The 14,781-nt window shown below is 33.8% G+C and overlaps 2 protein-coding genes and 1 long non-coding RNA gene across 3 annotated transcripts in view; 1 reads left to right on the plus strand and 2 right to left on the minus strand.

The window, feature by feature from the left end:
- Positions 1–5,232: 5,232 nt before the first annotated feature.
- LOC112526087 lies at positions 5,233–5,758 on the plus strand. The gene is made up of 2 exons (XR_003070473.1): positions 5,233–5,421; positions 5,526–5,758. It is a non-coding gene; the product is annotated as an uncharacterized LOC112526087 (long non-coding RNA).
- A 2,219-nt stretch (positions 5,759–7,977) lies between these two features.
- On the minus strand, positions 7,978–10,130 carry LOC112525327 (heavy metal-associated isoprenylated plant protein 21-like). Its single transcript, XM_025135416.1, has 3 exons — positions 9,857–10,130; positions 9,652–9,727; positions 7,978–8,482 (listed from the first exon to the last, which is right to left on the minus strand). Exons 1-3 carry the CDS (start codon positions 9,929–9,931, stop codon positions 8,187–8,189), a joined length of 447 nt encoding a protein of 148 aa, XP_024991184.1. The 5' UTR covers positions 9,932–10,130; the 3' UTR covers positions 7,978–8,186.
- A 3,979-nt stretch (positions 10,131–14,109) lies between these two features.
- LOC112524334 (putative fasciclin-like arabinogalactan protein 20) overlaps positions 14,110–14,781 on the minus strand; it is a 1,843-nt gene continuing 1,171 nt past the window's right edge. Inside the window, exon 2 of the mRNA XM_025134116.1 lies at positions 14,110–14,778. Coding sequence (XP_024989884.1) covers positions 14,110–14,778 — 669 coding nt within the window. The remainder of the gene's footprint in view (positions 14,779–14,781) is intronic.

Raw genomic sequence — 14,781 nt, forward strand, 5'->3', positions numbered from 1 at the left:
GATATATGAAGTAGATTTAAGAGAGTTGATGAGAAAGAGATTTTCATTTATATTTTTCAAACTAATTAATTCTCGATAGGTTGGTCAATTTTTAAAGTGTTAAATTGCAGTAGATTCAAAGATGAACCATTTAGAATACAAACCAACTTGAATAATATTGGAATCGACTCGAGAGAGATGATTTTTAACAAATAAGTTTGTTTATCCATATATTTTGAGGACACCATTTGGCAGTGTCACTGGTCCAAATACCACACACACACACACACACACACACACACACACACACACATATATATATATATATATATAGGTTGAAAACTATAATATCAGTGCAATGGTTAAAGTCTAATTAGAGAAATATCCTCAAAATAGATGGTGAAATTAGTTTTGGCTGACTGCATGTTGTAACATTGTTACAACATTGTCTGTTGAAATTTATGTTTATGTTTCACTACAAGTCTTGCACCCATACTACCTTTATTTGTTATGTTATTTTAACTGTTAAATCAAACCAATCAAGGCTTTCAAAACCGACATCTGAAATCATTTCTTTTATTCTATTTTTGTTAAGATTTTACTATGATCACTGTGGACGATACTCGATTTCTATATCACTTTATTACTTGAAAAATACGATATTAGACCACATTATATACTTGATTTATGGTTCCTCTTATCATATGTCTGTGGGTGTATAGAAACCACCAACCAATATCAACATTAATGGGGTGCACTGAGATCAATTCCCTTATAAACCGTAATTCATGAGTGAACATGAGATTAAAAATGATCAAGTATTTAGATCTCTTCTCACATTTCTCATTATAACTTTCATTCCCACACGATTTTCCCCTCATTACGCATACACAAGTCATAAACCTATCTAAATGAATGTCTCTTTTTGTTAAATACAAAGTCTTTTCTTTTAATAAAACAAAGTAACTTTAATACTTTTTGTTAATTACAAAGTCGTTTTGTAGAGTAATCATCATTCTATGACATTTTATTTTCAAAAGAATTAATATCCAAAACTAGGGGATCGTCTATCAAAAACTTATCGTATAAGCGTTTTTCCAAATCACGTTATCTTATCTGATTAATGTGATAAGAACTAAAAATCTTACTCGGTAAGAGCGAGACAAGGACTAAGGGACCATTTACTGAACGCTTACCCGGTAATTTTACTCACCGGATGAACATGACAAGGGCCAAAAATCTTACCCGGTAAGAGTGATGATATAGATGGAGAGTTTTACCCGATAAGTGAGGGTGACGACTCTTACCCGGATAAGCGCTTACCAGGTAAATTGTTGCATAAGAAACATTTTGATATACTACAATCTTACCCAATTAAATAAATTATAGTGTTGATTCATAATATTAAACACTTATCGGGTAAGCATTTAGGTAAACGGCCCCTAAGATCTTACCCGGTAAGCAAGTGATAGTGTTTACCGGTAAATGCTTACCGTATAAGTGTTTGGTAAACGGCCACCAAGTTTCAACGAATTTTCTGAAACCAAATTTAAATTAAATCCCACATACTAATTACCTCCTTTATCGTCATAACTTATCCGTTCTCTACCGTTATCAGCAGTCTTCTACAAGCCACAAAACTACAAAAGTGTCAAAACAACCAAAATCTTTCTTCCCTCAATTTTTCGTAGTAGGCACAACCCCCCAACTCTACCTAGAATAACTCGATCAGTGTCATGTCTAACATGGTCCATGTACAAATCTATCTAAACATATGGATCTTTATAGAGAATTAGTTCAAAATCACAGTTAGAAAAATACAACTTATCCCTGTTGGGTCATCTAGTGACCTAGAAATACTTTGTCTCATATACCGGTGTTCTAACACAATTATCACCTTAATATACCTACACGGTACTCCATGTTCTACAGACTCCTCCAAATCACGTTACGTGGTATATTTCCCAAATCTAGAACATATCTATAAGTTATTGGTACGTTATGTTATGTGTTTTTTCTAAAATAGGAACTAATATCTTTTGTATGAGAATAAGAAAAACCATTTTAGTTTTTAACCGTTTAAAATTATGTAATATAATTTTAATGCTAACATCTGTAATTTGATTTTATCTAAATATATATTATAAGTTACAATAATAATTAAAAGGAACTGTTTTATATTCAAGTTATGATGACAATAATTAAAAGAAATTGTTATATTAATGTCAAAAGTCAAGATATTGGAAATAATGAACGTAAATAATTAACAAAAGAAAATGACATGTGCCACTCGTCCAATCATTTCATGCCAATGAGGAAAAAACCATCAAACTCAAAATCCACGTACACCTTCCAAATTCGGGTTTTTTATGCTACGAAACGTGTTACACATGAATATTGTCAAGTAGTATACAAATCTTTAGAGTTGTATATTAAAAAAATGTTTGCCTCTGTTTTTAAAAAGCTAAATTAAATCATGTTAAATATTGAAATAATTACTCTTGAAGGATAATTATGATTTTTATTTATTAAAGTACAATTATGATAATTGTAGGGTGTTATATGTAAATATGTATAATTATATTAAAGTTTAAGTTAATTATATAATTATTACATATAACTTCTAAAACCTTATTTGAGTTTTGAACTCAGGATAAGACATTACATATAAATAAGGTGATAGGTTAAAGTAAATTCAGATATTGTATATTTTAGATTTAGCTATCAGAAAAAATACAGACGATAAACCTATTCTTTTTTTGTAAAACACATGTTAGATATAGGGTTTTGGGCTAGCACCAGCAGAGGAATTCTAAGTAGATATCTAGGTGCTCCATCAGATCTAAAAGAAGCCCTCTAAAACATCGATCCTATGGTTTATTTGAGATTTCTTTTACAAGTTATAGGATCTAGCTATGAGGTATAAGTTTTAAAAAAGCTTTCTAAATTATATTGTAACAAAAATAATTTTCCGTTGCGTCCTATTTCGGGTGCTGCCTTTACACCGGTATGAAAATAAGCTGCTACTAAAATGAAAATTTTTCCCCTCGAGGGAGTGGTTATTTGTATCCCGTATGGAGCCATCAGTCTTCGCACGACATGCGCACTTGCTCAAAAAAACACAAATATCGGGTCTTTAATATACTTGAATAATAGCCGCTAAGTGACCTAAAACATGTCTTTTTATATTGGCGTTTTTTACAGACAGGTTTCATATGGAACCGATTGGGGTTAACAATAATAATTTTTACTTAAATATCAATTGTTGAAATTGATAATCCACAAACAAACCGATATGTAATGCTATCAACAAATTTGATTGTTTAGGTCGTAACTAGATAATTCAACTTGAACCATATAAATCAACGCAGAGTAATTAATAAATGGCAACTTAATTGGGAGCTCATTTAAGGGTTATTTACCAAACACTTATCCGGTAAGCGCTTACCAGTAAAATTTAACACTATTATTTACTTACCGGATAAGATTTTAGTCTATCAAAACGGCATTGTATGCAACAATTTACGCGGTAAACGCTTACTGTGGTAAGAGTCGTCGTCCTTACTTACCGGGTAAGACTCTTGGTCCTTCTCTCGCTCTTAACGGGTAAGATTTTTGGTTCTTACCATATTCATCTTGTGAGAAAATGTTTACTTGGTAAACGTTTGGTAAACGACCCCTTAAGCAGGTTAGAGTCATAACAACTTGTCTTTAAATAAATAAAAAATGATATGATAGTTGTGAGTAATTTCATTTATATAAACTATAAGTTATGGCTACCAGTAATTTAACGTATATTTTCAAGTTACTCTAAGATTTTTTAGTTATTATTGATTTAGATTTCAGACTTTATAGTAAACTAATTAAATTATTGGGAGGAATTCAAAACTCACGTTTTGACCTTACGAAGTGCGCGCGCAAATATCAAACTTTTGTTAGACAAGACCGATATTTTTATTGATTGATTGTTGCAAATAGGGAATGATAGGGAAGTTTATGGAAGCTAGCGATAAGAAGCATAGCCCATTTAAAAATGGAACTACTGTATGATTGCAATGATGCTGAAGAAAACAATGAACTCGTCTCCTTTCTCTCCACCAATTAAGTCATGAAGCAAAATCAACAACTTATTGAAGGCCGAGTCACTAAGATTGAAAAGATGAATTAAACGAATTTGTATTTAAATAAAAGAATGACGTGTCTTAATGAAACCAGTTATCTACGTAAATATTGTGCCAAGAATCAACCTTCAACTCATGCATTCAAAATATATATGTATTTATTTTGCATTCCTTAATTATGAACATAAATGAACTTTTTGCATGTAAAAAGAAGTAGAAAGTAGAAAGAGGATGATACCAGTATGAGCAAAAATGATGACAAAATAGTGTTAGGGGCTGTTTGTTTTCTAAAAAAAACCTCTTAATACCCTCTGAAGTCTGAATCGGTCAGACCTTAGGGTATTAAGGGTGTTTGTTTTTTCTTTCAATTAAGTGCTTAAAAACTCTGATTATGTCTGAATTATTTAGAGGTAAACTAAACACTGAAAACCTCTTATTTTGGGATTCGCCTACCTGCTCTCTCTAACCTCTCCATCGCCGCAGGTGCAAGCTCTCGATTTCTCTCAAGCGATTTCTCTCAAGCTCTCGATTCCTCTCAAGCTCTCGATTCCTCTCAAGCTCTCGATTTCTCTCAAGCTCCGATTTCTCTTTCAAGCTCTCGATCTCTCTCTCAAGCTCTCGCCTACCGTCTTCTACCTCTCGATCTCTCGATTTAAGGTATCCATCTCGATCTCTCAAGCTATCTATCTCTCGATTTTCTTTCTGTTTTGCCTGGTTCAAAAAAGGGTTTAGGGTTTACCTCCTATAAGGGGTCCGATAARAAGAAGAAAAAATACTAAAAATCATACCTTAAACGRTGGTTTGGTTGTGAAAATCAAAGTAAAGAACCAAGAGATGGAAAGGGATTGAGTGATTTAGACCGATTGAACGATTTAGCTATTAGGTTACAGCGAGATAGAGATGTTTGTGTGTGTATTGGAAGCTGGAGGCATGAAGGTTTGGTTTTCTAATGATCATTAGCGAATTCATTAAGACCAATTGGCCATTTATTAGTGATCAAGATACAAGGAGGTACTTTGAGCAGTGGGCTGATGTTAACACATAGTTGTATAATATATACAGGGGTTTCTCAGTGATAGAAGTCGGATTAACCATAGACATTTGCATAACGATCCTTCTCCTAGTAAATCCCTCCCAGGCTGCTAGCACATCTACTTCAAACAATCCTTCTCCTAGTACCATAAGACATCGAGGACATGGTGGTGGTTCAGTCATTAGGACTCCTCCACATGTTTCAGATGATGATTTATCAAATATACTTGCGATGGCTGAAACCGTTCGCGAAGTGCTTCCCCATGTTCCTGATGAACTAATATTGCGGGTATTGTTCCATATAGCTTATTGAAGTTCTTTTTTCTGTTACCTTGAAAAGTTAGTAGAAAAGGAGGGCGGGTTTGATGGATTGGTTTGAATTGAATTGTGCAGGATTTGCAGCGAACGAATTCTGTTTCGGTTACTGTGAATAATCTTCTTCAAATATAAGTGGGTAGCAATTGAGTGAAGTAATAAAGGAAAAAACTAGTACTSATAATGCTATAGTTTGTACATACAAAGTGTCAAAAAATTGTTGAAGTAAAACTATAGCCCATTGAGGTTTAGAGATGGAAACTTGTATGATTCTTATGTTTGGTGCAATAATGATGATGATGTTTTATTACGGTCCATGTGCTAGCAGCCTGGGAGGGATTTATAGGCCACAGTTGTATAATATCATCATTTGGTTTGTGCAGGTCAAAATAATGAGGGCCCTCCAGCTGTTTGGTTCGTTGGTCGACGGAAAAGAAGCAGCAAACAGCTGCTGTTTGGTCGCGCATCGGATGGGAACGGTTGCTGTTTGGCAGCTGCCGTTTGGTCGCACATCAGACGGAAACGAGCTGCTGTTTTGGCTTGTGCAGCAGCGGAAGATCAAGCAGCGAGTAGCTGCTGTTTTGCTCGTGCAGCAGCGGGAGATCAGGCAGTGAGTAGCTGCTGTTTACTTCTGACAGACTATACCATGTGAAGACAGCATGGTTTGGGCTGTATGTTTGATCTAGTACAAGGTCTTGGTGCAGGCAATGTTGTTGAAAGTGTCTTGGTTTAAGCATGATTTGGGCTGTATGTTTGATCTACTATGTGATGTTCCAGTAGAATGCCTCATTGGTATCACCTCATTGGCAAATAGGCTTTGCTTTTAATTTCTTTTTGATAATTTTATATCCTGCTAAATGTTGACTACAAAATTCAAGTTGCTTTTAATTCCTATTTTGGAATTTTATATCCTGCTAAATGTGGACTACGTAATTTAAAGCCTACAAGCTTTTTGTGCTTAAAAATGAGATCATTGTAGACATATCTTGATTTAGGTGTTTTATCTTTTCTTGTGTGTTAATTTGATTGGTTTTTCAGATTTCATATATATACACACACACTACTCAAGACAATGAAAATGAGGTGGACTCATGGATTAGTTTTTAGAATTTGAACAAGTTACTTGGTTACGTGTTTTGGAAGTTGAACAAGTTACTTGGTTACGTGTTTTGGAAGTTGAACAAGTTACTTGGTTACGTGTTTTAGAATTTGAACAAGTTACTTGGTTGTGCGTTAAAAATATATGGTAGTTTACAAATGGTTTAAATGATTGGATATTTCAGTTAAATTTAATTGAAATAAATTGATTCAGATTTCAGACTTTAGAAGTTTGTCAGCTAAAAAAACAAACAGTCTTATTGATTCAGATTTCAGACTTCAGACGTAAAAACAAACAGTCTGACTGATTCAGATTTCAGACTTCAGACGTAAAAACAAACAGTCTGACTGATTCAGATTTCAGATTTCAGACGTAAAAACAAACAGTCTGACTGATTCAGATTTCAGATTTCAGACGTAAAAACAAACAGTCTGACTGATTCAGATTTCAGACTTCAGCACCACCTCTTAAAATTCAGAAGTGAATTCAGACTTCAGACTTCAGACTTCAGCACCTCTTAAAAAACAAACGCCACCTTAGTGTCCCGTAAATTTAGGGTGGTGAAACAGTGAAAGCATTTCAATAATTCAATGACATGACATGACAAATGATTAGGAAATTTTTATATGTAAGGAATTTTCTTGACTTGAATAATTATTTCATCCATTAAAATTGGTCTTTCACTCATTCCTGTTTTGGATTTACCCAAGTGTTATTTACGTAAGATATATCCATATACGAAATATTGTGGACCTGGTAAAAGATAAAAAAAAATCAAATTTCATTAGGTTAGCAAGTGGCATTGTCGCAATCACGGACATGGCCGTCGCAATTGCAGACCTAAGTTGAATCTGATAATTTTTTTTTTCTGTCTTTTAGTCAGGTTCGTAATATTATGAATGTAGTGATTTAGGTAAACCCGAAAGATAAAGGACTAAAAGACAAATTTAAATAGATAGAATGAGTATTTGAAATTTTCAATTCTCCATGTTAATTATACTCCTTCAGATTGAAGTGATGGTTTGCACACCCCCACCACATATTAATTTCTTGGAGTAGCTTCTGAAACAACAAAGAACCCATGGTTATAAAGAGAGAGGGGTTCAATCAAGAATAATAACTAAATATAAAAAATAGAAAACGGTTAAGTTATATGTAAAATCATATATGATTTTACATTAATGATCGACTTAAAGGTGTGTGGGTGACGGGGTCTCCTACATCATATTGCAGCCAAAGTCGCGTTAGTGTAAAAACAAATGTGATTCTTCCATTTTCTTGTCTTCTCATTTTATGTATGATCTCATATGAAATATTATATATATATAGTCCCACATATCACATGGACATGCACTTCATTTCTACTGAATTTTCAGCTATACATATCTTCTCCAACCCCATCAAAGTACTTCTTTGCCAAACATGATGTCATTGCTCTTCAGAATTATAGTTATATGTATTAATCTAACCAAACACCATTACAACCAATGTTTTGTAACAACATTAATTCATTCAAGAAATGAAGCTCAATTCTAGGTGTACCAAAAATTCTATCCCTAATTACACTACCCATGCCCAAGCTAGGTGCATGTAATTAGTCAAGATATAGGACAACTTCTGATTTTGGTGCCATTAATTTTTCACATAACCGAACATGCGTTTGGATTTTCGTCACTGAAAAGGGTGGTCAAGCTCTCGGAAGGAGTAGTATCGGGGGCATGAAATGCTTGAACCACATTCTTAACATAGCCAGATGGGGCTTTTTTGTCGTACGCCTGAGGAGCATACGGGTAACTTACAAGATTGTAGGGTATGTATGGCCACATTTCAGCTCTCTTCCCAGTGCTCTTGACTTTCTTTAACACCTTGTTTGGCTCCACATAACCCGTCACTGTTACTCGACTTTGCTTACGGTTTACATCTACCGATTTCACGCCTACATAAAATGAAACCAAACCCATCGTCAATGACAATTATATGGTGTCAATGGTGTGTGTTAACCTAAACTACAAGTTATGTTTTTGATAGATCTAATTAAATTGGAAAGAAACCACGAGTAGGAGGTCCAAATTAAGAGGCATTTAAAAAGAGATCAAACCAATAGAAGATTTACTGATTATTTCAAATATATATATATATATATATATATATATATATATATATATGACCAATTTTGGTAACTAAGATTTAAATATTACGGATATCATCATTATGCGATATATGGTGAAAGGGACACACGATTGAGAATCATTCCCATACGACAAAAGAAATTGATTGATGCCCGAAATAATTGAAAATTGCTAAAATAATTGTTTGTAGCAATTAAGCATATGAAGATGTTAGAGTTTATATCAACTAAACTTAACCTTATCTATACGTCGAACGTTATTCTAAATGAATAAGTGACTTTTTTAAAGAGTAATGTAACAGCTAGCGTTTCTAATATTTTGACACTAAGTTTTCAAAATTTTAAATCTTTAGAAGTTCATCCTACGACTTTTTTCTTAGGAAACAAAAATTCACATGGTTAACGCGGTTTACTGAATCCGAGACCACTGATTGATTAGTAATAACTAGGGAAAAGATAAACTATAGATAACTCCCATTGTATCTTTTACGTCGTGAATTTACTTTTGAACCGATAAGAAACTTACAAGAAAAAGGTCAATTCACGTGCAAAATCACATGTCATTGTACATTAATGGTCAACGCAAGCTTTGCATGTGGTCCACGACCTCATGTTCCGGCCAAAAGTTGCGTTGTGATTTCATTTATGATTCAACCGTTTCGTTATTCTTTTATTTAGTTAATATTCTTGAACGAGCATAATTACTCTCTATGTATATTACAAAAGAAAACATTTGTTTTGTAGATGTAAAGGTGGCTTGATCTCAGCATATACAATTTCTTTTGAATGGATTGCATATATACGATTAATTAGTGGAAAAAAAACATACATTTGTTTTAATTATGAGTTTGTTTGCATGGTTTTATTTTGTTAACTCCAATGCATATTCAGATTAGATATGTTGTATAAAATCCATTTTAAAGCTCTAAAACTACTTCATTCAGTTGAGTATATGAAGACAGAAAGAGTGAGATAACCTGATAGAGAAGAAACAGCATTCCGGACTCTTCTTTCACAGCCATCACAGTCCATCTTCACCTTGATCTCAACTGTCTGAAACACCCAAACCAAAACCAAGATTACTAAATCTTCAAACATTAATACACCCCACACACACACACATATATATACAACACAGACATGTTATAAAAAAGGAGAATTGAAGATGAAGGAAGACGAGACCTCCATAGTTTTGCGTTTGCTGTTTCTTGTACTGGTAACAGAACACAGGTCTGAGATATGATCCAAATAACCCATGTTCAGTTCTTTCTTTTTTTATTGATTCACCAAAGCTTTAGTTTACAAGATGAATTGCAGGTTTTATGTGGGTTGCTGGGGAGTAGAAGGGTTTAATAGCAGGGAAGGAGAGGAAGCTAGGGATTGTTATTTATAGCAAAGAAAGAATAGGATTATAGGAACAGGAAGGGTTGGGAAAGCAAATAGTTGTCAACAAGCTGTGATATATTATTGGAATCTACCCTCTTTTTATAAGGTTTTACTTATGAACTGCTTTCCATTTTCTAAATTTAATATTAAACAAAAATCAATAATTACACCAAAATTATTACTCCTATATATAAATCTTCACTTTCAATTAAAAGATTCCTAACTACATTTCAAATCTATAATTAACTCTTCATAATAATTATCATTATCATTATCAATATATTTTCTAAAATCAATCACATCATCTTATATTTGTAATTAATGTTGATTAAGACATTTATTTTTGTTAAGCTATTTATCTTATCAAATCAAATGGTCCATTTGATTTGAAGCTGAATGCAATTATGTTTAGAAGATTAATTTTTTTTAATTAAAAATTTAAGAAAAAGGAAAATAGAAATGGGGCCCTCATCCAATCATGAGTTGCTAATTCAAAGCCTAAAAATCTGTGTGTAAGCTACCAACCTTAAGAAATTTCTTCTCTAAACCAATTTCAATGATTGAAGCCACCAGGTATTTTCTGTAATTCCGTGTTAATCTTGTGTTTATGGGTTGGGTATTTTCTGTAATTCCGTGTTAATCTTGTGTTTATGGGTTGGGTATTTTTATTTTTTAAGTTATATTTCTCCAACAAAAACTCAAAACACGTTTTATAATCAATCAAGAAACGAGAGGATAATTTTTTTTATTAATGTTTTATGGAAATTGATATTTAGAAAAGGGAAATTATATGGAACTTGGGATATATTTGGATTCATTCTACTCATCAAGAAATATCAGAATCACGAAATTGAAGTTTTTTTTCTATTTAAAATTTTAAAATAATTAAAGATTGTTATTATTGAAAGCCTATTGATTTGATTATAAGTCAATAATACCAAAGGGCCTTTGGCTTAACGATATCGTAGCCCTTGGCCTTTTAGGAGGTCAGGGGTTCAAATCTCATCATAGGTGAGGAAGGTGTGTGAGTCTATTTTTTAGGAGGTCAGGGGTTCAAACCTCACCATAGGTGAGGAAGGTGTGTGAGTTTATTTGTTGCATTTGCCGTATATAAATATGATATACTTCAAAAAAAAAAAAAAGTCAATAATCCAAAATTAAACTCTAATTTTTACTAATGATTCAATTTTTAAGAGAAACCAATTAAAATGTGAGATGCATCATGCATGCCTTCAAATCCTAGAACCCGCGTCTCATGGTGGAACCAGGCGGTTAGCCATGCGCCCAGTTTCTCGCATCAGCCATTGTGGTCCGTCTCACTCCGGTAGCTCCGACGTATATTCCCATGGCTTTACTACCCTCACGTGAAGTTGCCTGCATGTTTTTGGTGTCTAGCCCTGTTTGGAATGCGGCTTATGTCGTCTCACATGTGGCCCGGCCCATTTGGTGCTTGTGAAGCCCTTTTGACCACCAACTGTTTTCTTTCCAATTTGAGATGATATTTTGAACTTATTAGATATAGAAAACTCCCGTAATCCCTCTCTCTAAACTTGGTCTCCAAGTTTCTCAAGAACTCAAGATTTCCTTTTGATTTCTCCATTCTAAAAGCTGAAACTTCTCATTTGTATCATCATCAAAGTGACAGTGGATCAGTTCTCGACGTCCTCCACCCCTGGTTTTTCCTTTTCCAGGTTTCCACATAAAAGTCTTGATGTCTCTCTTACTTATACTTTATTTTGCATTTTATTGGGTTGATTATTATTTACATTACTAAGTGGTTGATTATCTTATATTCTCAATTGTTATTCCAAGTAGAATCTTGACATAGAACTTTTTTTATTAACTTGGATACCAAACCTACTATGCAAATCGACTAATTCCAGGACGACCATCCGCTTCGCGGGTAGTTCAGAGTCACCGTATTTGAACCTCCGTGGTCACTAGAGATTTTTATTTCTCCTTGGATTTGAACCTGAAACCTCTACACACTTTTAACTTTTAGAGCTCAAACTCAAACCAATCAGTGCACATCACCCTTGTGGTTTGATATAGAACTTTAGTTTATATGTTCTTGGGTTATTTATCTTTTATTGGGAACCAACTATGAAGCTTATATATGCTATTTGGGTCTTGGTAAATTCACAATACAATATCATCGTAAATAAAACAACCTATATAGTTGATTCTCTAATTACAAAATTTACGCAAGTTTCATAGGATAACACCCCATATACATCCAACTCACAAATGGGGTTTTATCATAACTAATATCAACATCAATTTATTCTACTAAACAATTATTATACATTATGCGAGCTCAATTGCTAATTGTGTTTTGCGTTTGGTTCCGATTAAAGAGAGCAACGTTTATATTGAAAGGAATTTGAAGGATCATTCGCGATTTGCCTGTCAATTGGAGCCTTGAAGTCATGTTTCAGTTTATGCAAGTATCGATCCCCCTTTTTTTGTCAACATTTATCTTTTTTTTCCCTTTTAACTTTTTTGTTTCCATTGTTGTCACATTTATCATTTGACATCGCCTACTAAGAATTGTTTGATGGATGCGATCGTCCCTTTAACCAATTAGAAAAAAGAACTCAGACAACCATTCTCAATAATAAACAGGTTAGGACTAGCTCGACTAGATTAATGGATGGACATAAGCAAATAAAAAATTGAATTTTAATAAAAAAATATAATTTTATAATTAAAATTTCAAAGAGCCTTCTAATTCCCAATTTAATTACTCTTTATCTAATGACCTCAAATCATTTGGTTGAAAAATTATGTATTTCAAATGATTTTACATATGATATTTTCTTTAGAAGTCTTCTTATGCTCACAGTGAGAGGCAAGTCCCATCTGGTTCTATCACACTGATCACAGTAAGAGGAAATTATAAAGCCTGAAGAAAAAAAATTTAGTTTATAAGGGTGACGACTCTTACCCGGGTAAACGCTTACCAGGTAAATTGTTGTATATGATACGTTTTGATGTATTATAATCTTACCCGATAAAATAAATTATAGTGTTAACTCTTAACGGTAAGCGCTTACCCGGGTAAGCGTTTAAGTAAACGGCGCCTAATTCTGCATTCCACAAACCCAAAGATTAATTACATATTGCTCCACAAATCACAAATTAATGTACATCTTTACATAACATAGCACTTCATTGGAGTCGAAAGATTTTTTTGTAACACATGCATGGATAAATTTGTTAGCCTGCTGATGCTATGTAAAATTTTCCATAATTAAGTTTGCTCTAATTTCTTCAAGAGAAATTTTGGTCTGGTGATCCTATTCTGGTGTGGTGATCACTCAAATAGGATCGTATGAATTCCAGAAAAAGGGAAGGATGAAATCATGAGTGAGTAATTTATTTTTTTATTGGAGCACAACTTGTAATCAAACAGAGACTTCAATCTGTTAGCAGATCACATTGTATATTAGGCTTAGTTTATTAGTCCGTATAGTATTTGGCCCATGGCCTATATGTTGTATATTTAAATGATTGTATTGTGTTTAATCAATCAAAGAAATCATTCTCTCTAATATAGTATCAAAGCTGTTAGCAGATCACATTGTATATTAGGCTTAGTCTATTAGCCCGTATAGTGTTTGGCCCATGCCCCTTTTTTGTATATTTAAATGATTGTATTGTGTTTAATCAATCAAGAAAATCATTCTCTTTAATATGGTATCAAAGCTGTTAGCAGATCACATTGTATATTAGGCTTAGTTTATTAGCCCGTATAGTGTTTGGCTCATGGCCCGTATGTTGTATATTTAAATGATTGTATTGTGTTTAATCAATCAAGGAAATCATTCTCTCTAATAGTATCCTCCCAAAAAGAATAGAACATATGCAAGGAGCAAAGAAACAACAATGAACAGTGGAAATTGATCATGCAATCTATGAGTCTAACATGAATCAATTTCTCAACAAAATTCTATTTCAGAACGAAGTTATTATATGCGTCTATGGGTTTAATCCAGAAACCTAAGCGTGTAGCTTACTTACCGATCAGTTTCCGTGCCTCTACCGAGTCAAAACTCAGAACGATCTGGAGCGGCAGCAATCAACATAGTGCCGGAAGTTTTAGCCGGCATCTCATCAAAAGGATCTCCATCGCCATCGTTTACATCCTCTGCTGGCATTGGCAGTGAAAGAACCTCGCGAATTCCATGAATCACAAACCAATCACTGTTATACATGTCCGGGAAAGTAATTGAAACTTCATTCACCTTAAACGTACCACCGGATCTATTAAGTTTGATCTTGAATCCGTCTAAATATGTATCAAAACTGGTTCCGTCATCGACATTAATGAGATCACTAAACGAAATCTTACAAGGCAACACATGCCGGAGAAACAGAGATGAATAATCGGGAAACCGACCAGAATAATCAATCATCACTTCATCAACAGGAGAGAAAACAGTCAATGTAGGTTGATTGAGAAATCCTACCAATTGCAGATTGAGAAATGAAGCCATCACGGAGTATCCTCTAGATATCAACACGTTAGCAGCATTGTGAAACGAGAAATTACTATAACCTCCAAACGATGCAGTACAATGATCGAAGCTAGGGCTTTGTAGTGGAGTATCCGGTATGGTGAAATTTGGATCGAAAAAGTTCTCGATACCATAGACAATCAGCGATCCATCATCAAAAATCGGAGATCCAAGGATTTTGACATTGTTTAACGAAAACTG

This window comes from Cynara cardunculus (assembly GCF_001531365.2).
Source record: "Cynara cardunculus var. scolymus isolate 2C chromosome LG 13, CcrdV1, whole genome shotgun sequence".
Taxonomy (NCBI): domain Eukaryota; kingdom Viridiplantae; phylum Streptophyta; class Magnoliopsida; order Asterales; family Asteraceae; genus Cynara; species Cynara cardunculus.